Raw genomic sequence first — 24,306 nt, forward strand, 5'->3', positions numbered from 1 at the left:
TTAGTCCTTTTTTCTTCTTTCCGGAAGCATGGCGCTCACTCATCCTTTAATCATTGCTTTTTATATTTCATAATGCAGTTCTTATAGATATAGATATTTCATGTTTTTTCATTCCCTACTACGGGCTCTGTCAAGGGTACGTGAAGTAACAACTGTGTTTCTTGATACGTAAAGATGTTTTATATCATATGAACAATCTCAAATTATTATGTATTGCGTCACATCTGTCCAGAAGGGAAAAATGAGTGTTTAGTAAATATACTAATAATATAAGCTCTCTAAGTTCAGAATGCTATTGCTTTCACGTTTTTATATGACTGATGATTTTTGATTGCCCATTTACTTTTAAGTTTCTTAAGAGAAAATACTTTGTAACTCATACAAATAGCAATTATGATGTGAATTGGATTGGTAACCCATAAACAACAGGAGCTGCACCATTTAGATAACGTAAATGGCATATATTCCTGGATTTGGAGACTGCATGTGAGACAGATAATCTACTATCATTGGAATCACTATAGCTGGAACAAAATCCCATCTTTTCGAAAAGTTTCTCACTAAATTTATCAATATCTTTGTCAGTGACATCCCAAAGATTCCCTAATACCATAGGGCATCCTCCTAGCAAATAAGTGTATATTGTTCCAGTAGGTTCTAACTTGCCGTAGTACTTCATCGCTGCTGAAGAACAGCCTAGTAAAAAGCTGGGGGCAATTGTGGTACATTTTTTTATCTCCTTACCTCTTATATATTGTTCACCACCACCATGCCCTATATACACAAACAGATTAGAGTTTTGCAGCATTTTTAAAAGAGCTTCCTCTCCTGGCTTCTCATTCATTACCAACTGAGAGGAGGGTTTTGTGTCAATTATTTTCTGAAACATACCTTTGAATTTAGATTCAGTTCTGGACAAATCACCATTTGGATTTAATATCATACTAATGTTATCCTTGATAGTAACATGAATGGGTAATTTGTAATCGAAACGTGATAGAAGTTTATGCAAGCAAACATAAGAAGGAACACGGGTGATTGACAAATCTTTTAAAAATGAGAGACACTCCCAGGGAAACAAATGGCATGAACTGCTAACTACTAAAAATGTATGAGATATACTATTAGTTGTCATAGTTGCTCTGAATTTTTTTACCTGTTCTTCTAACTGCACATGAAGCATGCTAAAATCAATTTCGTCATAAGCATTTTCTTCTCCATGGAAGAGGAGAATATCAAGAACAAAATATATCAAATCTTCCATCTTTGAAAGAAAATCGAGTTCTTGCGGATTAAGTTTTAAAAATAACTCTATCACCCAATCTTGAACTTTTATGAACATTGTTGGGTTTCCATAGAGTTTCCTAGAGGGTAGGTTTTGGTGTAAAATTTCGTAGAACTTACTTTTAAATTTTCCAAACAGCAAGCTATCGACAACTTCAGGGCTAAAAAATCCCTGAACCCCATTAAACCAACTACTCTCGATGTTATTCAAAAGTTTTTGCAATCTTTTATCTAGATCATACCTTGTGGTCCACCAAGACTTTCTTTCTTCTCTTGTTTTAATTTTGCTGGTAACCTCTACCGATGTGGTTTCATTACTTTTCTTGATGATCGAAAGCAGTTCTTTCGTAGCCTCTGGAAATGAGAAATGAACTTCATCGAGATCTCTCGCATTAGACCGTATCAACGGTAGTCTTAGATGTGTCCTTCTTTTGGCTTGAGGTTCTAATTTGGATAGAAGTAAATTTCCAGTTATGGAACAGAAATCTATGGTGATAACGTTGATATCCAGATTACTTTCCATTAGGTTCTTTTGAGCGGCAGTTACCACATCACTTTCTAAAGTGGCGGATATATTATTGGAGGTTATTAATGATGACACACGAAATTTTCTGTAATCTTCATTATCAATATTATTCAATGTTTTATCGAATAGCAAAGGCATGTGTCTTGGTAAATCAGCTAGAGAAAAATTAGTTATTAAACTCCCATCAGTGTTATTGATATTAGTGATGTTTGATAGAATAGTTAAAGTTAGTGAGAACAAGGAGGAAATTTTTGACAACTCATGATTTTCTAAAGTGTCCAGTTTCAGGCTCTCCAGAAGCTGCTTCATCTTTTTTAGTTTATCAATAGCGGCAATCCTATCAAACTTCTGTCTCATGTTTTTACCTTTAGGCGTCATGCTTGATGATCTTGGAGAATCGCAAAGCTTCAACCCTGTACTGTGCTTCGAAGGAGTTTTCAGAATAATACTGGGCATAGTATTAGAAATAGGAGGCAAAGAAGAGGGAATTCCAAGGGTAGATTCAAACATGCCTTTGAAAAAGGGGTCCTCCTCCAATTGGTTCATAACTTTCCGCCACATATTGTTCGCTCTATTTATTACATTTTTCGGCTTATATTCAGGCAAACAAACGCTGTCGTTAATGTCCTCACCCATGTTGAGCCTCCACAAGTTTGGTAAGAATGTTTTTTCTAGCTGGTCACCGAAGTACAGTACCAATGACTGTTCCAATTTCACAAACTCCTTATTATCATACAAAAACATTGTTAAGCTTGTAATATCTGCCTCTGCGTCAAGAAAATCAAATGCTTTATTAGCCTTTTTCAAAGTTAAATTTTGAAGGCTGCTTTGCTCTGTAATCATATAGTATCTGTGAAGAAAATGAAGACACCTGTATACAATAATTGGCTCCCCTAATTCGGACAGAACTCTAGACAATTCCTTGCTGTAGAATTCACAATCTCTGGCAGAACCAATGCGTATGTATATCTTGATAAGTTGAAAAAAACTAAATGACAGACTCTTTAACAATGCCAGTCTTGATCCCTGTGATAATTTGTTTTTCTTTTTAAGTAATGATAGGGATAAGTTTTGTGCCTTTCTACAATCTACCACAGCAGATATAAGTTTACCAGCCTTAATATTGAGTTTTGCGCTTCCATTAAAAATCCTAATATTTAAAAGTATAACTTTGATGTAAAGCGACATTGGTAGCTTGTGATCATTATTGATATCAAATAATTCAGGTCTCATAGCGGGCAGTGTTTTTCCAAAATATTCTTGAAATGCTCTTAAATCAGACTCCCACAGGTGGATATTCATTAGAGAGTTTACATGCAATAGAGCTTGCTCTATTTTCGCGGTTGGTAAATTTACCGTTCTTTGTAGTTGATTTTTTATCACAAGTGCATCACTGATCATATGTAAGCTCAGGTAAGCCTCCAGCAAATAATTGTTAGCATAAGGAATGATACCAAAGAAGTACTTTTCCTTTGATTTAATACAGAGAGAAAGTTTAATGGATAACTTATCAAAATTGTTGAAATTCAAGTAGCAGAGTAGCATTTTAACGAAGTTCATCTCCAACGATGATATTTTATCGGTTAATTCATTCGATTTTTGCAGCCAGTTTATGTACAGCGTAGTTATCTTTGATAAATTCGTTGTTAGGTGTTTACTCATATCCAGGTTTAGCAAATAAACTATTCGGATTAATAGTTCATTTTTATTCAGGAAATGTAATTTATCAAATTTTTCGTTTAGGTGGGAGGGATCTAAATCAAACTTCCCCTTCAATGAACAAAATATCATCCTGGTTAATTGTGACCAATTTTCGGAAGGTATGTTTTCGATAGACGAACTTCCATATAGTATTGAAAGCATAATCTCTGAACAGTTCGAGAATTCTATAAACTTTGTAGTTTTTAGGCGTGTAAAGCAATGGATGAAGACATTTTGACAAAAATCAAAAACAAATGATAGAGAGTTATTTTGGAGCATGCAGTATACGTTAAACAAATAGGAAAATATCTCAAGCTTTTTCTGAGCACTCTGGGCACTAGATACAAACTTCTCAAATTTCAGTATAGTTCGATGGGCTGTTTTTGATTCATTATTAATTAAAACATTCTTGATTTCCAAACTGGCAGTCTTCAACAAAAAACAATGGTTCTTGAATAAAACGGAAGCATTGAAAAATATGTTTATAACGTTCGACAGTCGTTTAGGCTCTCCAAAATCGATACATATTTCAGATAAAATTGTCAGAAGTTCGGATAATGAGTCAACGGCAGGTTCGTCGTCGACTGATTGGATATTTGAGTTGACATAAACGACAGTACGGTCAAATTGTCTTAGTATGTCCTTATTCTTATTCAAGCCTTCCAGACGAATAGTAGACCAAAGACACACCAAGTATTTTAAAGTGACAGATATATGTTCCTTTTTATTTTGCAAAAAATCAGTTGCGCGTTCAAGTATCACTTTCAAATCATCGACGGATATACAGGACCAACAGAGGCGATTATCGCTCGTGTTACAGTACTCACTAAAGTACTTTTTAACTTTTATCATATTTTGCATCTCGGCGACTTCTTGATAACTTAAAAGGTCTAGAAGCATAATCTTATCCAGTCCATCGTATAACCTTGAATAGGACAAGTAGAAAGAATTTAAGAATATTTTATTAGATCCCATGTCGAGATAGTTTTTATTCAAAAGATTGTTGCTAAAATCCTCGATGCTGATATTGCCGATGAAGCTTTTGAGAGGTAATTTGAACTGCTTGATATACTGTAAAAATTTAAGCCCAAATAAGACTTTACAACTTGTTGTGACAGCAAAAAAGCTCAGCACTATTTTTGTTAGAGCAGGCGTTTTTAGGTTATGATCTTTCAACAGGTACCTTTTATCGCGGGAAAAGAGTTCTAAAACATGCGGTAGATATTCTCTTACGAGCTTTCTCTTCAATATAAGCTGCAGCGTTAATATTTTCAGATTAGCAAGATAGTAGTCATTCCATGTACTGAAGTCGGTAAGGAGAATATTCTTCAAATTATGAACTTGGAATAAGTTTGTTTCGTTGTAAAGAAAGATTATCTCAGATGACGCTAATCCTAATGCGTTATTATTTATAAGCTTGACAATGATCATCAAGTGTTGTTTGACAGTGGATTTTATGTGATCCCACATGTGACGACTCTTCAGTAGGCAATATATCGAACTTAATGAATGATCAACAGTAGTGATATTCTCAGTGTTTAATTCTATATCACTGCTTGCGGTTTTTATAAATTCACGTATTATGTTATTATGCATTGCGAGCATGGCAACAGAGTTCGTTGACTTATCCCTAGATAACTCTGAGGTTAGTAATCTTGCTTGGTTGCCATGGTGTATTTTCGGCAGAGTCTCGTTTAATGAATAAGATTTCTTAGTCATCGGAGTGTTTGGGCTAATCTCATTTAGAGGTTCCTCCTGTTTTACCATCATTCTTCAATATATAATCACTTTGTGCCTAGAATGATAAAAATTAGGCCAGTTTCAAAAACGTTGAGGTCAACTCAACTTTTGGTAATGCTTACAGTTAGATAGAAAAGAAAAAATGCTATAGCCAGACGCTCCAGTGAAGCGTGTTGAAAGTAGGATGATTCCAATGTTGCTGACGCTAAAGTGTATCTATTTCTATATAACGAATAAACAAACTATAGTAGTCTTTCCGTCTTGAATCCGTAATGTTATGTGGATGGGCTTTGTATCCATGTACTTTGCTCTGGTTTGTTTACCTCTTTTCTGTAAGGACCCGTGAAATTTGAAAAGAAAGAAAACAAAAACAAACACCAAAAATGAGAACAACAAAAAACTTGCAAGCAAATGCCATTAAAGAAACGATATTATAGGCTACTCTACGTGTATTAGTATTCATCATAGAATGAATTTAGAAACGCTGAAACAGGGGGCTCACAGTGATCAAATTCATAAGGTTTTAGTACAATTGGATACCGATCCTCATGAATCAGTGGATCTTGAAACCTCTATGGTTCTTATTAAGTTCGTACTTCCGGTATATCCATCACTGCCGGAAAGATCGAAGATGATATTGAGACAACTAATCTCTAAGTCGTTAACATTTCTATCTCAGCTCGTCACTTTCTCTAAAACAATAAGTGGGCGTGATGGATTAGAGGAGATAAACATATATCTAGATGTTTTGGAAGACGTTGTTAGTCTCGAACTGGGATGTTTAAATTCTCATTTAGAGGCAAGCAGAAATAGCAAACTAGACCGTGATAATGTCAAGGCTTTATTTTTCGGAAGTAAGCTATTTAATCTACTGGCTGGGCGAATTGATATAGCGAAGTATTTAGGATACCTTCGCCTTCAGTGGAAGTTTCTTTTTGAAAACAATAAGACAGTTAAGTTGAACCCGCCTGGCTTCCTAGGAGAATGGTTGGTAGCGACGTTTCTGCTCAACCCTACGCTTGCAACGGATATAATATTGGGTGAATTATTCTTGTTGGAAGAGTCATATTTCTCTTCATTTCAGAAGATAGTGTCAGCTAGTAGACCACTGGAGCAAAGAAGGCTTGTTGCTAAGTTTTTGTTACCATATATTCAAATTGGACTAAGCGTTGAAAACTCTAACGAAGTAAGGAAGATCCTGAGGCGATTTGATCTAGATAAAATCGTGTTTCTATCTGTATTATTTGATATACAGTCACTTCCCTTGAAGGAAATCATAGTTCGTCTAATGAGTAATCACTCTTCTATGAAATTTGTCAGTGCTTTAGTTAGTAAGTTTGCTGATTTTGCTGATGACGATGTGGATACGAAAACCTGTGAATTGCTTGTACTCTTTATAGTACACAATCTTAGTTCACCTCAGAAGGAACATATATCGCATGATGATCAGTTTTTAACTGCTGTGACCAAACATTTGGGTAGCAATGAACACGAAGCAAGGGAACGGGCAATGTTTATTGCTAAGCTTTTATCAAATGGTGATTTGAAGTATGAAAGTGATTTTGAAATCAGTATACCGAATTTGAAGTTCGATAGTAACAGTGAGAATGAAGCGATTAATTTCCAAACCTTACGAAATTCATCTATACTCAATATCCAACTGGGAGTTGGAAAGGACAGGATTACAGAGATTTCAAGCCATGTTCAAAGCCTTACGCTGGACTGTGATGATAGCGATGATGACGATGAAGAAAATCATGTTAAGCGGATTGTATTCTTAAAAGATTTGATGAAAGAGTATGAACAAACTGGTGAAACTCGAAAAGCTCCACTACTGCCACTTCTAAAACAGACAGTGAAATTGGTACGGCAAAAGAAGGATTTTCCATTAGAGGTTGGTTATTACGCCCAGGCAATTTTGTCGAGTATTGCATGTCTGAATAATGAGTTCGATGAATCGCTCTTCGAGCAGTGGAGAATCAACGCTTTAGTAAGTGTATTGGTCATTCTGCCAAACAAGGTAACCGATGCTACAAATATTCTATTCAATTCAGAATTGTCATTACAGCAAAGAATGTCATTATTATCGGCCTTAGGGCTTTCTGCAAGGGAGTTAAGGGGATTTGACGATCCTACAACTATGAAACCTCAGTTCGATTTTCCTACTAATCGTTTACCGTGGGATAGCCAGAGTAACAACACTGGTAAGCTAGTTGAGGTTCAAGAATTGCCTAATATGATAAAGGAGACGAAAACAGTATGGAAATCTAAAAAACTCAGCAAAGACCAAGAAAAGGAAACGCACAATTGCTTCCAGAAACATGCCAGTATATTCTTCTACCCACTGGCACACGGATGGCTCAACGGAATTGACGTAGGTACATACAATCAACTCTTCAAGTCGCATTATTTAAAGACATTGCGTATTATATACTCTTGTGCCAATCCGGTCCATGATTTCGAATACATGACCGAATTGATGGACCGTGTAATTAGTTTGGCCATAGAAGAAGGAATTCCTCTTGATCAGAATTAGCAGCGTAGTTATGTGTGTTGATTCCTATTATGTATACTTAGGTAAATATAGTACATTTTTCTGTGCGTTATATTGTTAATTGCCTAACATATTATTCACCATGGTCGGCCGACTCTTGCAACTAGAAAAATAACTTAAATAAGAAAAGCCCTTAACAAAGTGGCTGGGAAAGGACAAAACTTTCAAAAAACTGTGCATTCTTACGGCATTAACCCGCTAATCAAAGCATTAAAAGTACTTCAAAGTTGGAACAACGATATTTAAAGGATAAGGAATGTCATTCTTTGATTCCTTACGTCAAAAGGCTCCTTTCCTGGACAAATTGGCTGACAGTTTCACTCCGACATTAACCAGAGATGAGAAATTTAGATTGAAGTATAAACTTCCAGCAAGTGAAAAAATTCTGGATGATACAAATGCAGAAGTTTCATTTGCAACGTCTACCAAAGATGGTAAAGGGTATTTTAATAGGGTTAACAGTAAAGGGAGAAAAACCGCTTATGTATACTCTGGACGACTGTTTCTAACACCTCACTTCCTGGTATTCCGGGACGCATTCGATCATTCCTCGTGTATATTAATACTGAATATCTCTACTATCAAACGAGTTGAGAGATCGCCATCCGAATCGTATGAGTTTGCTCTTTTAGTAACATTATACACAGGAGCAAAAGTCTTGGTTCAATTTATCGGTATTCGTTACAGATCAGAACAATTTTGTAACAAATTAAAGCTAAATTTGAAAGAAAATATTCCAAACACCAAAGACTTACCTGCTTTCCTAGAAACTTCATATTCAGAATTTTTGATTGCTAAAAATATACTAGGTAAAAAGGATATAATTGTACCCAGGGCTGGTCTTGGTCAGCATTTTAAGTATCCCGGAAACCCAACTATGGCGAAAGAGAAAGCCAAATTGAGATTGTGGTTTGATTATTTTAGGGAGAATGGAAGGAACCTGGCTACTGTACAAACTCCCATGTTCAGGAAACTAATTAGAATTGGTGTCCCCAATCGAATGAGAGGCGAAATTTGGGAGTTATGTTCAGGAGCAATGTATGTGCGCTATGCAAGTTCCGGGGAGTATGAAAAGATATTGCATGATAATGCTGGGAAAACGTCACAAGCTATTGATGAAATCGAAAAGGATTTAAAGAGATCACTGCCAGAGTATTCAGCATATCAAACTGAAGAAGGTATTCAAAGGTTGAGAAATGTTTTGACAGCATATTCATGGAAAAATCCTGATGTCGGATATTGTCAGGCCATGAATATAGTCGTTGCAGGATTTTTAATCTTCATGTCTGAAGAACAGGCGTTTTGGTGCCTATGTAATTTATGTGACATTTACGTTCCAGGTTATTATTCAAAGACAATGTACGGCACACTATTAGACCAAAGAGTGTTCGAGTCCTTTGTAGAAGACCGTATGCCAGTTCTTTGGGAGTATATTGTCCAACATGATATTCAACTATCTGTGGTGTCTTTACCCTGGTTTTTGTCCTTGTTCTTCACTTCAATGCCTTTAGAATATGCTGTTAGAATAATGGACATTTTCTTCATGAACGGATCTATCACATTATTTCAAGTGGCATTGGCAGTTCTGAAGATAAATGCAGATGATATTTTACAAGCGGATGATGACGGGATGTTTATTGCCATCATTAAGCACTATTTCCAGACTCTAGGCCAAAGTGCGCATCCAGATTCAGGTGACATAAAGTATAGACAAATTACAAAATTTCAAGAATTGTTAGTGACGGCTTTCAAGGAGTTTAGTGTCATCACTGAAGAATTGGCAATGCAGGCAAGACACAAATATGAAAAGGGCATTTTCCAAAACATTGAGACTTTCATGAAAAGAACGCAATTGCGTCACATGCCAAAAACTTTTAATCTTTCTAGTGGCAACTTGTCCAACATCTATGATATGTTTTACCAAAGTATAGAGACTTACAAAATAAGCATGGGAACCGGTTCATCTAATATGGGCTTTGAAGTATTCATTCAGTTTTTGAGTAAGTTTTGTGATTCGTGTAGGCCGTGTGAAAAAGATGAAGACCCAGCTTTCCGTAAGCAAAAAAGGAATTTTTTACAAAGGCTGTTTGACAATTGGGATTCTGCTCATATCGGTGAGTTGACATTGAATGATGTCGTAACAGGTTTGGATAAGCTGTTGACTGTTGATCTTTTGCAAGCCATAAACTATTTCTTCTCTTTATATGATACAGATGACGATGGTGAATTGCATAGAGAGGAAGTGCTGCAATTATCGGAAGGGCTATTGCTGCTTACGGAACCTTGGAAAAGTGGTAAATACGTGGATCTGTTAACTAAGAAGCGCATTGAAGACGATATCGCTGAGAGAATCATCAAGGAAAGCGGGGAAGAGATAATCACGATGAACCAGATCGAGTTACCAACAGGAGTTACCATTGATGAAGAAAAATATAAAGCTGAACAAGCAGAAAGATATCTAAAAGCTGCAAGCAACTTTCTTCAAAGATCTTTTGAATACGCTAAGGCGGTTGATCTCGCGGAAGAGGTAAATTTGATTGATCTGTCTGATGATGAAGGCGAGGAAAAGCGAACAGCAAAATTGAAACATCTGGAAAGCATAAAAGCAAACGCAGCCTTAGATCCTACTCATCCGAAGGTCATAGACCTACCAACTTTTAGGATGATTATCTTGGCAGATGAAACTTACGAACTTTTTTTTTCTAATACTTTACGATCATCGATTCACGTCGACGAGCATGTCAGCATTAATAACAAAAACAAAGTTCTTAGAAGTATGTTTGACGGTATATTAGCAGATGGTAAGAGGGTTGCTGAGCAGGTCCGTCGCCGCGTCGACTCTGTAGCAACCAGAAATAGTATCACTTCTACAGAAAGCACACCAATAGCCGCAGCAAGTTTGACAACTACCAAAGAAGAAAAGTATGATGATCTAGATGACTTTACATCAGAGCATCAACCCGAGCATGAAGAACTCTTGCAAAGTTCTTGGTTTGAGATCGATGATGCTAACGAAACTAGTACTAAAGCCATCCAAGAGAGGTCTTTTGAACCTTTATCAGCAAGCCCATCGGAAGACAAGTCCAATCTTATTGAGTTTGAGGCATAACACTTTGTAGACCGATATTTTATCACCCAAAACTTCTATACATGATTATGTAAATGTTTAAAAAGATCTTCGTTAGGATTGGTGAAGATCTTCATATAACTTTTCTTGGTGCGGGTTCTCGGAGCGGAAATGCCTGAGCTCTAGTCTGGCTTGCACAATAAGCGATCAAATAAAAAAGGTGGCAATCACTATCCGGAAGGGTTCAGTATTTGAACTTGGCATACACATATATCAGAACTTTGATTTGTACTTACGTATAAATATGCTAGGTGCAAGCTCGGTTATGCTCGGTCTTCGACCCTCGTCAAGATTGTTCTTCCGCAACAACTTTTCGCTTTTAACATCAAGGACTTCGGTATCACATACAGGAAAACTCCAGCGTATAATGATACCAAAAAAAGTTCCAAATTTGGTAAGCTGTGGTATAGTCCTTCAACAAGTTATACCGAAAAGATTTTTTTCCCAAACACCTACGATGAAGTCGAGGTGGAAGCCTATTTTCAACGAAGAGACTACCAACCGGTATGTGCGTTTGAACAGGTTTCAGCAGTACCAGCAACAGAGGAATGATGGTAGTTCACTAGGCTCTACGACTATACTGGGGCTTTCGCTGATGGTGGGAATTTATTTTGTTTCCCCCTATTTGTTCGAGAACGTTCCACCTTTCACGTACTTTAAGGAGCATCCAAAGAATTTGGTCTACGCATTGTTAGGAATCAATGTTGCTGTATTTGGGCTATGGCAGCTACCTAAATGCTGGAAATTTTTACAGAAGTACATGCTATTGCAAAAGGATCATTTAATTAGCAAAATCTCCATAATCGGAAGTGCATTCTCCCATCAAGAATTCTGGCACTTAGGTATGAACATGCTGGCATTATGGTCCTTTGGTACTTCACTCTCAACGATGTTGGGCGCATCTAATTTTTTCTCCTTATACATGAATAGCGCCATTGCGGGGTCTCTGTTTTCGCTATGGTATCCAAAATTGGCACGTCTAGCTATTGTTGGACCCAGCTTGGGTGCTAGTGGGGCCTTATTTGGAGTCTTGGGTTGCTTTTCATATCTATTCCCCCATGCTAAAATACTACTGTTTGTTTTCCCAGTTCCGGGCGGGGCTTGGGTGGCATTCTTGGCTTCGGTAGCATGGAACGCAGCTGGTTGTGCATTGAGATGGGGATCATTTGACTATGCTGCACATCTAGGTGGTTCTATGATGGGCGTCTTGTATGGATGGTATATTAGTAAAGCTGTAGAGAAACAAAGACAACATCGTCTCCAGAGTGCTGGTAGATGGTTTTAATTACTTCATAAAGACACGTCCTCATTTGACCAATTGTAAATAATGTTATTACTTCTATGTATTTAATTTTACTTATGCATTCCAAAAAGAAAATTCTTGACCTTGTCATGTTACGTGTACAAAATGCACTCTGGTAAAATGAAAATATTGAATAAAGCGTTTTTATGGTGCCGCTTTGAAGATTTTACTTTCTGTTTTTAAGCAATCCTTCCTTTATAACAAAATATACATTTTTGGATTCCGCTGCAAGCCCTGTAGGTTTCCAAGATCCACTAAGTTCACCTAACTCCACATCCTGCGTTTGGTGTCTGATGCCTTCAAGAAGTCCTGCGTAGCTCAACTGCCTTGTTTTCCTTTGCATCAACCGAGCATTATATTCCTTCTTATGCTCTTCACCTTCCACAGGTATACTATGCAGTTTGTTGATGAACGATAACTGTTTGGCAAGTCGCATTTGAATCCCTTCAATATCCGCTCCTTCTAAGGGAAGACCTGATAATCGCAACAACTTTTTCACAGCTTTTACAGAAGGTAACTCAAGCTTTTCTTCTTTAACACCTACACGCAAATATTCACGGACTGACCATACAGGCTGTGATAAATAATTCTTTATTTGATCCATATTCTCAAATTTCTTACCGATCTTGGCTCCTCCCGTAGATGCTAATCGCTGACTGCCGGGGAGGATGTATCCACCTACTTTATATATTCCGCATAGTCGCCATCTGCCGTACATCATTCTGGGTTATGGCTGAGTTCGAACAATTAACAAAAAAGTATAGGTTTTGGCTGCTATTGCCTCCCTTTATCGTTATATGCATAAATATGATAGTAACTCGTCTGTGGTGACTACAATTCTCTGAAAAATAAAAGAAAATTTTTTGCGATGAGATGAGATGAGAAAAGTGAAAAATTTTGAAAGCTTATTGGCGAGGTATATTAAGACGTACTTGTGAAACAGATTTTGACCTTACAACAAATAGTAGTATATCAACGACTTTCTACTTTAACAATGAGAATTAAGAAGAAAAATACCAGAGGTAACGCGAGAAACTTCATCACTAGATCTCAAGCTGTGAGAAAATTGCAAGTTTCTCTTGCTGATTTCAGAAGATTATGTATATTCAAAGGTATCTACCCTAGAGAACCAAGGAATAAGAAGAAGGCAAATAAGGGCTCTACTGCACCAACTACTTTTTACTATGCCAAGGATATTCAATATCTAATGCATGAGCCCGTCTTGGCAAAATTTAGAGAACACAAGACTTTTGCTAGGAAACTAACAAGGGCTTTGGGTAGGGGTGAAGTTTCTTCTGCTAAAAGGTTAGAGGAGAATAGAGATACTTATACTCTAGATCATGTCATCAAGGAACGTTATCCAAGTTTTCCAGATGCTCTAAGGGATATTGATGATGCCTTGAATATGCTATTTCTCTTCTCTAACTTGCCTTCTACCAACCAAGTTTCGTCAAAGATTATCAGTGATGCTCAGAAAATCTGTAATCAGTGGTTAGCCTATGTTGCCAAGGAACGTCTAGTTCGTAAAGTATTCGTATCCATCAAAGGTGTCTACTATCAAGCTAAAATTAAAGGCGAAGAGGTTAGATGGTTAGTTCCTTTCAAATTTCCAGAAAACATCCCAAGTGATGTAGACTTTAGAATTATGTTGACTTTCTTAGAATTTTATTCTACTCTATTGCATTTCGTCCTATATAAATTATACACCGATAGTGGGCTGATTTATCCACCAAAATTGGATTTGGAAAAGGATAAGATCATAAGTGGTTTATCATCGTATATCTTAGAATCCAGAAAAGAAGACAGCTTGCTAAAACATGACCCAACAGAGATCAAGAAAGACGTACAGGTCGAAAGTTTAGACGCATCAACGTTAAAATCTGCCTTGAACGCTGATGAGGCAAACACTGAAGAAACCAACAAGGAGGAACAAGAAGAAAAGGAACAAGAGCTAGAACAAGAAAAAGAACAAAATGATGAGACAGAACTAGATACTTTTGAGGATAACAACAAGAACAAGGGTGACATCTTAGTACAACCAAGTAAGTATGACTCTCCAGTTGCCTCTTTGTTTTCTGATTTCGTTTTTTACGTTGGTAGAGAAGTTCCGATTGATATTCTTGAATTTTTAATCCTATCTTGCGGTGGAAGTGTGATCAGTGAATCCACTTTGGACCAAATTGACAATAAGGCGGATATTGACACATCCAAGATTACTCATCATATTGTTGACAGACCAGTATTAAAAAACAAGGTTGCCGGTAGAACATATGTTCAACCGCAATGGATATTTGACTGTATCAATAAAGGTGAGTTGGTACCTGCCAATAAGTATCTTCCAGGTGAAGCTCTTCCACCTCATTTAAGCCCATGGGGTGACGCTATCGGTTATGACCCAACTGCTCCTGTAGAAGAAGGTGAAGAAAATGAAATTGAAAGTGAGGTTGAGGTTGAAGAAGATGACCAAGAAGTTCTTGTTGGAGAAGAAGATGATGAGGAGGAGGAGGAGGAGTTACAAGCACAGAAAGAGCTAGAGTTAGAAGCACAAGGTATCAAATATTCAGAGACTTCTGAAGCCGCTAAGAATGTTACCAAGTCGAAGAATAAGAAGAGAAAGGTTGACGAAGAAGATGAAGAGAAAAAACTGAAGATGATTATGATGAGTAACAAACAAAAGAAACTTTACAAAAAGATGAAGTATTCTAATGCTAGAAAAGAGGAACAAACTGAGAGCTTAAAAAAGAAGAAAAAGCAAATCGCCAAACAAAAGGCTAAATTAAGTAAACTAGATGCCAAGAAATAGTTTTTTCTCTGCTTTATCAGCCTCCAATGTTTCTGTCGTTTGTTTTAACATCTTTTTTCTTTATAATCTTCAATATAACATTGCGAAATATATAACTACATATTTGTATTTGTAGAGATAAGAATACCTGTATATTAAGGGTGGTTGCCATTTTCTTTTATATCTATATTGTATGAGTTTTGGTAAAAATAATGCTTAGAGGTTTTCATATTATAATATTTCCGTGTGCTACCCTCGGGTCCATTGACTGTCTATCAGGTACACTTAATTCTATGTAACCTTGTAGCTCCTTTTTTAAGTTCAATAGGACAGTCTCCGTATAGTTAATTCGATCGATATCGGTACCTCGGCTAACATTAATATATGCTTTTATAAGAAATCCTCCACTAGTTATTTGCGAATTCTCTGCTTCTTCTATTTGCCAGATTTTTTGTAACTCCAGTATCAAACCATGCTTCATAAAAAATTTCACACCAATTGTAAGATATTGAAATTCAAAGACGTAACCCAATCCACTCATAAGCGAGGATATTGAGGAGTCTTTACCTGATGAAGATAGTATGATAGTCTCGGCTATAGTTTGCATTGAGACACTTCTGTTGTTTCCTGCCGCAGGAATATCTGAAATTTGTAACGACCAAGGGGAACATGATTCGTTCGAAAGAACGGAACTTGCATCCATGTCGACATCTCTGATATCACTATTTTTTCCGCTATCATTTACAGTGTTTCCTGGTTGTTCACTGCCACTTTTTTCTTCGTCGTTGTTGTTGCTGACATTGATCATTTGCGGACTCCTATTGTGCAAAATATTTCTCGTCATTGCATAGTCCAGTGATATATTGTCCTTTGTAAATGATTTCAAAAGCTTGAAGTTTAATGGTCTATCCATCATTGCTTCATCAATCAAATAAGAAAATGGCACTTCTTTGGAAAGTTTTATTCTATTTGGCTCAACCAATTGATTTCTGAAGTTCACATTCTCAACGTCGTAAGATGAGTTTGGTTTCCAAACAGTACATAAACTGTTATATAGCAGCGGAGGATTACCTGATATTGTAGTCAACGTTGATATTAGTAAATCGTAACCGTCATCATCAATGGATCCAAATAAACTAAGTTGCTGAACCATAATTTTATGTTGATGAATGTTTCCTTAGCTGAAAATTCTAGCTTTCTGCCTCTACTTATTTTTTGTTGTATAAAATTTCAGATGCTGTATATATAATCTTCTATGATATTTTATTTTTTTTCCGTTGCGAAAGCAAAGGAAAAGGGTACTAAATAACATAAGCCTTCAATTTAAGATGGAAGCATTTCAAGAATAGCTAGTAAACAGGAACCCTATAAACTCAAACAAAAACAAATAATGGCTGTCGATGTACCTCGTGCTGTGATTAATAAACTCATGCTGTTCACTGCAGCAATGGTTATACTGCCCGTACTTACTTTTTTCGTCATTCAGCAATTTACACCAAATACCTTAATCAGTGGAGGTTTGGCTGCTGCAATGGCCAATGTTGTTCTGATTGTTTACATCGTTGTAGCCTTCCGTGAGGAGGCCGAAGATCATAAGGTTGACGGTAGCAAAAAGGAAGATTGATTGAGTGATATTTTTCCAGAAGGAAATGTATAAAAAATATAGAAGAGGCTAAATAAAAAAATAGCATTAAATGTTATGGCTGATTGAGATGCATCTGCACATAATCCAATCTTACATACGTTTATTTCAAATATACGAGTATATATATATATAACGATTAATTGTTTTTCTTTATTGGGTTAGTCGACTTTTCCAATGCACCATAGGTGATATCTAAACTAGATATCCAAGAGAGTGCAATAATCAAAATGAACAATAACAATGCAGAAACTATCAGGCACATTAGTAGCCCTTCAGTCCAGATCGAGCTTAAAATGTCACTGTCAATATCTTCACCTTTGTCGTTGTCATGATGGCTCAAACTGTCTGTTGCAGCAAATTCAAAGTCATCAGCGTCAAAAGAACCGACAGAATTGATGACTATAGTCAAATCGTCACCAGATTTATCTTCCAAAAACAGTAAGCAAGATTCAATAAATTCATCCAATTTTTTTAAATCGTAAGCGCTAGAAGTGAATTTGAATAATACAATGCTCTTATCATCCAAGGAGTATTCATAGAGTAAATCGGAGGCGCTTTGAGGTAACTCATCCACGGTAAATTGTTCCGAAATTGAGGACAAGGATTGAGGAATACTCAAAGGCGATTTATCGTTAACAGCCAAGGTGACATCATTGGAAAAAAATCTATCTAAAAATGGATATTCTTCATCAGTTTTGATGTTATCCAATAATGCGAAATTGTCAAATTCAAATACAGCGATAGCACTGTCAACAGAAGATATAACATCTACTGTACTGTTGATGGCTTCCAAATGGCTCTCTTCGTTAAGTGAAATATAGGAGGAACTTTCCTTGGATGAAGCTGCATAGGCAGTGTTAGAAAGAAACCATGATACTGTGAAAATTAAAAAAGCGTATAGCTGACCGAATACCATTGCTATAATATTGCAGTTCGTTCCTAGGATATTGTAGTCACAGCTGTCGATATTTATCAATGGTTTTTTACCCTTTTTATTCTTGCGCTAAAATTTATCAACGGTTTGCTCTTATATAAGAAATAACGTTTTGTCTTTCTTTCGTGCGATATGACAAACTTGGATATCACAGAAAAGTGGCAGCATACAAAGTGTGACAACAATATGGCATTGTTGCGTTTTTTCTCTTTTTTTTCAATCCAGGAAAATTATTATCATTTAGTAGTTTGAATGAGATTGTGAATAAATAAGTATTAACGTTTGATGGAGCTTTCACTGCAAGCAGTCATGAGAAAATCAAAAGTTAGAAAGAAGAACTAGTTATTGATTAAAGTCAGCAATGTAATAGCATCGCCAGATAGAAGCTTATTTACCTACATCTATGATAATAATCAAATGTGTTCTTTTAGATTACCAAAAAAGTGATTCTGTGTCATCTTTTTGTTTGGTACCATTACGTTCGATCTTGTTCTAATCTTTGAATTTTTTTCATGCCAGACATTTCTTCCGCTTGTGAAAGGAGTGGTGGAGCATATTAACAATTTGAATTGGGATATTTTTCATCCAATCTTTCATGTTCGTTTTCTTTTAAGAGGAAACCGGTAGGAATTTTGAGATAATTGCTGAAATTCCATTGTTGATAAAGGCAGTATTTTTTTTTATTTAATCCTTACGTTTCAGCCTCCACTAATTTCGTGACTGTTTCTTGTCATATATTGTTGGAATAAGTGATTACTACTATACACCTATTCGTATAAATTGGATTAAGTTATTGCAACTATACGTCTTCGTATAAATTGAAGTAGAAAAATTCTAATAATAGAATTTACTGCAGTAATGAGATAAAGATCTATTAATTGATCAGAACTTATTATATAAGAAGATGAGTTATCATCAAATTCTTATCATTAACACTCTGATTTATGTCTGAACCTTTTGGTTTAATATAACTAATCAGCGTGTGTTTTATATACCTCTCTTATATAGATTAAGAAGGAACGACTATTCTTAATTATTACAACTTACTAAACTACTAATTATCAACATGGCGACCCCAGTGAGGGATGAAACAAGAAATGTTACTGACGACAACATTTCTACGCAGGTTCAATCAAGAGTCAATATTCAAGATACTACTAAAAAAATTAAAAATTTTATTATCGATACTTCTATTGATGACAAACAGAGGAAGCAAGCCTTAATTGATTTAGAAACGTATGAAATATTTTTAAACAAATTAACCGTTAAAAAGAATAAGATTACAAATGAGGTTAAACAGGATGACGATATTTCAAATCTCGATCAGTTAATGGAAATCGATGAAAAAATTGAAAAAACTAGTAATGTAATTCTTGGATTAAAAAGAAAGTTAGAATCGATTGATTTCGATAAAGATGTTAAAAGGTTACATGAAAGAAATGATTCAACTGGGACATATTATTTATTCGATACTCTGACCTCAAGAAATAGGAGATTTTACCCTAAGGATTGGGTATTTAAGCATAAGATGACTAAAATCGAAAATATTCCTGTTTTCTTGAACAGCTTTCAACAATTCATTGAGAAGTACGAATTTGATGACATTTTTGATCAACAAATTAAAAACATCGATTCTCGTGAAAATGAAATCTTATGTAAGGTTATCAAAGAAGGTTTAAATGAAAGTCCTGATATAATGAACATTAACACAAGTGATATCTTTAGAATCATCCGTGACTTGAAGAAAAAATACATAAGCCTTTATGGTAGAGAAATAAGACAAAAGGCTTGGAAAAAAGTGTTGGTGGATACAACTTGTAAGAATACTGATTTGTTAATGAATGAACTTCAAAAGTTAGTATTAATGGAAAAATGGATCCTTTCAAAATGTTGTCAAAATTGTTCAAATCTTACATACATTTTAGAAGAGGCAATCCTTGGAACCTTACATGAATCTTTGAAAAATCCGGTTAAACAACGTTTACATATATACTCAATTGGTAAAAATGAGAGAATTGAAGAAATTTTAATCAATATTGTAATTGAAACAGTAATGGACTTGAGTTCAAATGACTCTTACTATTCAGAAAGAAATTGTAAGTACTGTAAATCGGAATTCCACAGCTCAGTTAACTGTAGAAAGAAATTAAACAGAGAACTTAGGCATTCAACGCCCAGCTACTCAAAAGGTTATTATTCACAAGGTTCAACCCAAAAAGAATATATTAAAACAGGCACGAAACCAGTCAGAACTTTTGAAAAAACAGAAGAAGAAGAACAAAAAGGGTTCAAACAAAAATCTAGTCATTATTGATACTGGTTCAGGTGTCAATATCACGAACAATAAAAATATATTGTTTGATTATGAAGACAACAAAGAAAAGGTAAAGTTCTTTGGTATTGGGAAAAACAATGCAGTTTCCGTTAAAGGATCAGGATACATTAAAATTAAATGTAACACAAATGATGATTACTTATTAACTCATTATGTTCCTGAAGAAGAAACTACTATTATAAGTGGTTATGAGTTAGCTAGAGAAACCGATCTGGTGTTAAGCAAGAACTATTCTACCTTGGAAAACAAGGATATGAACATAAAAACTCATGTTAAAAATGGAATTATTCACGTAAAAATGGATGACTTAATTGATCACTCAGCATATGATTCCAAAATCAATGCAATACAACCAACTTCTTCTAACAAAATTAGACTGAAGCCCAAAATTATAAACTTAAAAGATGCTCATAAAAGAATGGGACATACAGGAGTTCAACAAATTGAAAACTCAATTAAACATAGTCATTATGAAGAAAATCTTGACTTAATAAAAGAACCAAATGAATTTTGGTGTGAAACTTGTAAAGTTTCAAAAGCCACGAGAAGGAACCATTATAAAGGATCTATGAACGAACACAGTATCGATCATGAACCAGGTTCATCGTGGTGCATGGATATCTTTGGTCCAGTATCAAATTCGAACTCGGATACGAAAAGATACATGCTTATTATGGTTGATAACAATACAAGATATTGTATCACCTCCACACATTTTAACAAAAATGCTGAAACTATTTTGGCTCAGATCAAGAAAAATATTCAGTATGTGGAAACTCAATTTGACAGAAAGGTCAGAGAAATCAATTCAGATCAAGGAACTGAATTTACAAATGATCAGATAGCAAAATATTTTGTTTCAAAAGGAATTCATCATATTTTTTCTGCTACACAAGATCATGCTGCCAATGGAAGAGCAGAGAGATACATCAGAACTATCGTTACTGATGCAACAACATTGTTAAAACATAGTAAATTACGTATTAAATTTTGGGAATACGCAGTGACATCTGCTACCAATGTACGCAATTGTTTAGAAAACAAAGCCACAGGTCAACTGCCACTACAGGCAATCTCTAGTCAACCTGTGAAAGTGAGATTCATGTCCTTTTTACCCTTCGGAGAACAAGGAATAATTTGGAATCATAATCACAATAAACTAAAACCATCAGGACTTCGTGCTATAATATTATGCAAAGATCCTAATAGTCACGGATACAAATTTTTTGTACCATCTATTAAAAAAATTCTCACTTCAGATAATTACACAATTCCAGACTATGCAGTGGATCCAATATTAAGGAACACACAGAACATATACCCAGATGATCAAAGTAGATCAGATTCCATCAATGAAGCAGAAAACTCAGATGCTGTTTCCAGGTTATATGATGCATTGGAAAATTACGAAGATGACCATAAACAAGTTACACTACTTACAGACTTGTTCACCACAGAAGAATTAGCTCAGATTGAATTAAATGCTAAGTACCCATCTCCTAGTGATAATCTAGAAGGTAATTTAGACTACGTCTTTGCTAACATAGAAGAAGAGGAAGAAGACAAATACAATCATGTGAAAAACATGGATATAGATTCAGATCTTCACTCAAAAGAAAAGATCACTACTGAAAGCGATCGAAACGAAATTAATAAATCAAGTAATACTGATGAGGATATTCTCGATGAAAATGTTTATAGAGTCCCCACGGCACTACAAGAGAACCTTGTTGGAAGCCAGAACAGCATAAACATCAACAATGATGATAATATTGCTAGTAGAACGCATAGGAAGATCAGTGGAAAGGAAATAAATTACAAGGAATCATCAGAAGATGAGAGCGATTATATTTCACATGATCCTACTAATGAATCAGTTACAGTTGCAAGTAATAAGGACAATGTAACAGATGATAATATCTTACAATCACAACAAGAATTATTCGAAAACATTGTTGATCCAGAAGTATTACTTGAACAAGATTTAGATTCAAAAACCTCAAGTTATGACACCTCTCAATACGTAGATGTTCAAACTGAATCAAATGTTACATCATTAAAGGACAATGATGTTCAAAATGATGACTATTCTACTCACGAAGAAAGTCATCACCTGCCCCTGGTTATAAATGTTATGGACAATACTGACCAAACATATGTTGAATCAAACAAGGTAGAAAACAAAAATAACTCTGATACAAGTATCTCATCGGAAGGTAATAATGAAGAGTTAGTACAAGTGATGGAAAATAGCGAAGCGGAAAAATCGAATGCTACACTAAAATCATCAATAATAACAGATGAAACAATTGAGTCAGAAAAACCAGCAATAAACAAAGCTGGATTCCTGAATAAAACGTTTAATTCTTTGAATAAGAAAAGAAAGCGGCCTGTTGAAAACAGGACCTCGTTTCATGACATGGTTGAAAGAGACAATAAGCGTCAGAGAAAGAATATAATTAAATTACTTCCGGATAACACAGAAACAAGTTCTGCACCGAGAATTAAAACCATATACTACAATGAAGCTATTTCAGGAAATGCTGATCTCAAAGAAAAACATGCTTATAAAGAGGCATACAGGAAAGAATTACAGAATCTCAAGGATATGAAAGTATTTGACATCAACGTCAAATACAACAGATCTGATGTTCCCAGTAATTTAATAATTCCGACAAATACAATATTCTCAAAGAAGAGAAATGGTATCTATAAAGCAAGAATTGTTTGTAGAGGTGATATCCAGACACCAGACACGTATAACGTTATTGGAACAGAATCCCTAAACCATAACCACATTAAAATATTTCTGATGATTGCAAACAATAGGAATATGTTCATGAAAACACTAGATATTAACCATGCGTTCTTATATGCTAAACTGGAAGAAGACATTTACATTCCACACCCTCATGACAGAAGATGCGTTGTTAAACTAGATAAAGCACTATATGGTCTCAAACAGAGTCCTAAAGAATGGAACGACCATCTTAGACGATATCTAAATAGTGTTGGATTAAAAGATAATACTTATACTCCAGGACTATACCAATCCAAGGATAAAAAACTCATGATCGCAGTTTATGTTGATGACTGTGTGATTGCAGCAAGTGATGAACAAAGACTAGATGATTTCATAAACAATTTAAAAAAAACCTTTGAATTGAAAATTACTGGTACCTTAATAGATGGTATTTTGGATACAGATATTCTAGGAATGGATTTGATCTATAACAAAAAACTTGGTACGGTTGATTTGACGTTAATATCATTTATAGAAAAAATGGGTGAGAAATATAAAAAGGAATTGGATAAGGTTAGAAAAAGGTCAATTCCACACATATCAATATACAAGATTGATCCTAAAAACGGAGAATTAAAAATGACCGAAAAGGAATACAAAGACGGCGTGTTGAAATTACAGCAACTATTAGGTGAACTTAACTATGTTAGGTATAAATGTAGATATGATGTTGAATTTGCGGTTAAAAAGGTGGCTAGATTAGTAAACTTTCCTCATAAACAGGTGTTCTACATGATTTATAAAATCATACAATACTTGGTACAACATACGAATATAGGCATACACTATGATAGAGATCTTAACAAAGATAAGAAAATCACTACTATCACAGATGCATCAGTTGGAACAGAATACGATGCACAATCAAGAATTGGTGTTATAATTTGGTATGGAAAAAATATCTTCAATGTTTATTCTAATAAAAGCTCAAACAAGTGCGTATCCTCAACTGAAGCAGAACTTCATGCTATCTATGAAGGCTATGCAGACTCAGAAACACTGAAGGCAACCTTAACAGAACTCGGAGAAGGTGGAGATAAGGAACTTACAATGCTTACTGATTCAAAACCAGCTATCGAAGGTTTAAATCGGAGCTATCTACAACCCAAACAGAAGTTCACATGGATAAAAACAGAAATAATTAAAGAGAAAATAAAAGAGAAGATTATAAAACTAATAAAAATAAAAGGTAAAGATAATATAGCAGATTTACTTACCAAACCAGTCTCAATATCTGATTTTGATAGATTTATTAAAGTATTGAACAATCAGATAACACCACAGGATATTTTGGCCTCAACGGACTATTGATAATTAAAATTACTTAAGAACCAAACACATAGCAGATATCTGTTGGAGTACAATAATATATCTTTAAGGGGGCATGTTGGAATAAGTGATTACTACTATACACCTATTCGTATAAATTGGATTAAGTTATTGCAACTATACGTCTTCGTATAAATTGAAGTAGAAAAATTCTAATAATAGAATTTACTGCAGTAATGAGATAAAGATCTATTAATTGATCAGAACTTATTATATAAGAAGATGAGTTATCATCAAATTCTT

At 35.2% G+C, this 24,306-nt stretch overlaps 9 protein-coding genes across 9 annotated transcripts; 5 read left to right on the forward strand and 4 right to left on the reverse strand.

Annotated features, from left to right (window-relative positions):
* Positions 1 to 391: 391 nt before the first annotated feature.
* ESP1 (separase) lies at positions 392 to 5,281 on the reverse strand (the record flags this gene model as incomplete). Its single annotated transcript, XM_056222191.1, has 1 exon — positions 392 to 5,281. One exon carries the CDS (start codon positions 5,279 to 5,281, stop codon positions 392 to 394), a length of 4,890 nt encoding a protein of 1,629 aa, XP_056081907.1.
* A 439-nt stretch (positions 5,282 to 5,720) lies between these two features.
* TEL2 (Tel2p) lies at positions 5,721 to 7,787 on the forward strand (the record flags this gene model as incomplete). Its single annotated transcript, XM_056222192.1, has 1 exon — positions 5,721 to 7,787. The coding sequence occupies one exon, from the start codon at positions 5,721 to 5,723 to the stop codon at positions 7,785 to 7,787; it is 2,067 nt and encodes a 688-aa protein (XP_056081908.1).
* Positions 7,788 to 8,061: 274 nt separating this feature from the next.
* On the forward strand, positions 8,062 to 10,914 carry MDR1 (GTPase-activating protein MDR1; the record flags this gene model as incomplete). Its single annotated transcript, XM_056222193.1, has 1 exon — positions 8,062 to 10,914. The coding sequence occupies one exon, from the start codon at positions 8,062 to 8,064 to the stop codon at positions 10,912 to 10,914; it is 2,853 nt and encodes a 950-aa protein (XP_056081909.1).
* Positions 10,915 to 11,176: 262 nt separating this feature from the next.
* On the forward strand, positions 11,177 to 12,217 carry PCP1 (rhomboid protease PCP1; the record flags this gene model as incomplete). The annotated part of the gene is made up of 1 exon (XM_056222194.1): positions 11,177 to 12,217. The coding sequence occupies one exon, from the start codon at positions 11,177 to 11,179 to the stop codon at positions 12,215 to 12,217; it is 1,041 nt and encodes a 346-aa protein (XP_056081910.1).
* A 184-nt stretch (positions 12,218 to 12,401) lies between these two features.
* Positions 12,402 to 12,953, reverse strand: GTF1 (glutamyl-tRNA(Gln) amidotransferase subunit F; the record flags this gene model as incomplete). Its single annotated transcript, XM_056222195.1, has 1 exon — positions 12,402 to 12,953. The coding sequence occupies one exon, from the start codon at positions 12,951 to 12,953 to the stop codon at positions 12,402 to 12,404; it is 552 nt and encodes a 183-aa protein (XP_056081911.1).
* Positions 12,954 to 13,229: 276 nt separating this feature from the next.
* On the forward strand, positions 13,230 to 15,038 carry NOP7 (mRNA-binding ribosome synthesis protein NOP7; the record flags this gene model as incomplete). Its single annotated transcript, XM_056222196.1, has 1 exon — positions 13,230 to 15,038. One exon carries the CDS (start codon positions 13,230 to 13,232, stop codon positions 15,036 to 15,038), a length of 1,809 nt encoding a protein of 602 aa, XP_056081912.1.
* A 205-nt stretch (positions 15,039 to 15,243) lies between these two features.
* On the reverse strand, positions 15,244 to 16,170 carry SRB5 (Srb5p; the record flags this gene model as incomplete). Its single annotated transcript, XM_056222198.1, has 1 exon — positions 15,244 to 16,170. One exon carries the CDS (start codon positions 16,168 to 16,170, stop codon positions 15,244 to 15,246), a length of 927 nt encoding a protein of 308 aa, XP_056081913.1.
* Positions 16,171 to 16,407: 237 nt separating this feature from the next.
* Positions 16,408 to 16,641, forward strand: VMA21 (Vma21p; the record flags this gene model as incomplete). The annotated part of the gene is made up of 1 exon (XM_056222199.1): positions 16,408 to 16,641. One exon carries the CDS (start codon positions 16,408 to 16,410, stop codon positions 16,639 to 16,641), a length of 234 nt encoding a protein of 77 aa, XP_056081914.1.
* A 157-nt stretch (positions 16,642 to 16,798) lies between these two features.
* VOA1 (Voa1p) lies at positions 16,799 to 17,578 on the reverse strand (the record flags this gene model as incomplete). Its single annotated transcript, XM_056222200.1, has 1 exon — positions 16,799 to 17,578. The coding sequence occupies one exon, from the start codon at positions 17,576 to 17,578 to the stop codon at positions 16,799 to 16,801; it is 780 nt and encodes a 259-aa protein (XP_056081915.1).
* Positions 17,579 to 24,306: the final 6,728 nt, after the last annotated feature.

This window comes from Saccharomyces mikatae, assembly GCF_947241705.1.
Source record: "Saccharomyces mikatae IFO 1815 strain IFO1815 genome assembly, chromosome: 6".
Classification (NCBI taxonomy): Eukaryota; Fungi; Ascomycota; class Saccharomycetes; order Saccharomycetales; family Saccharomycetaceae; genus Saccharomyces; species Saccharomyces mikatae.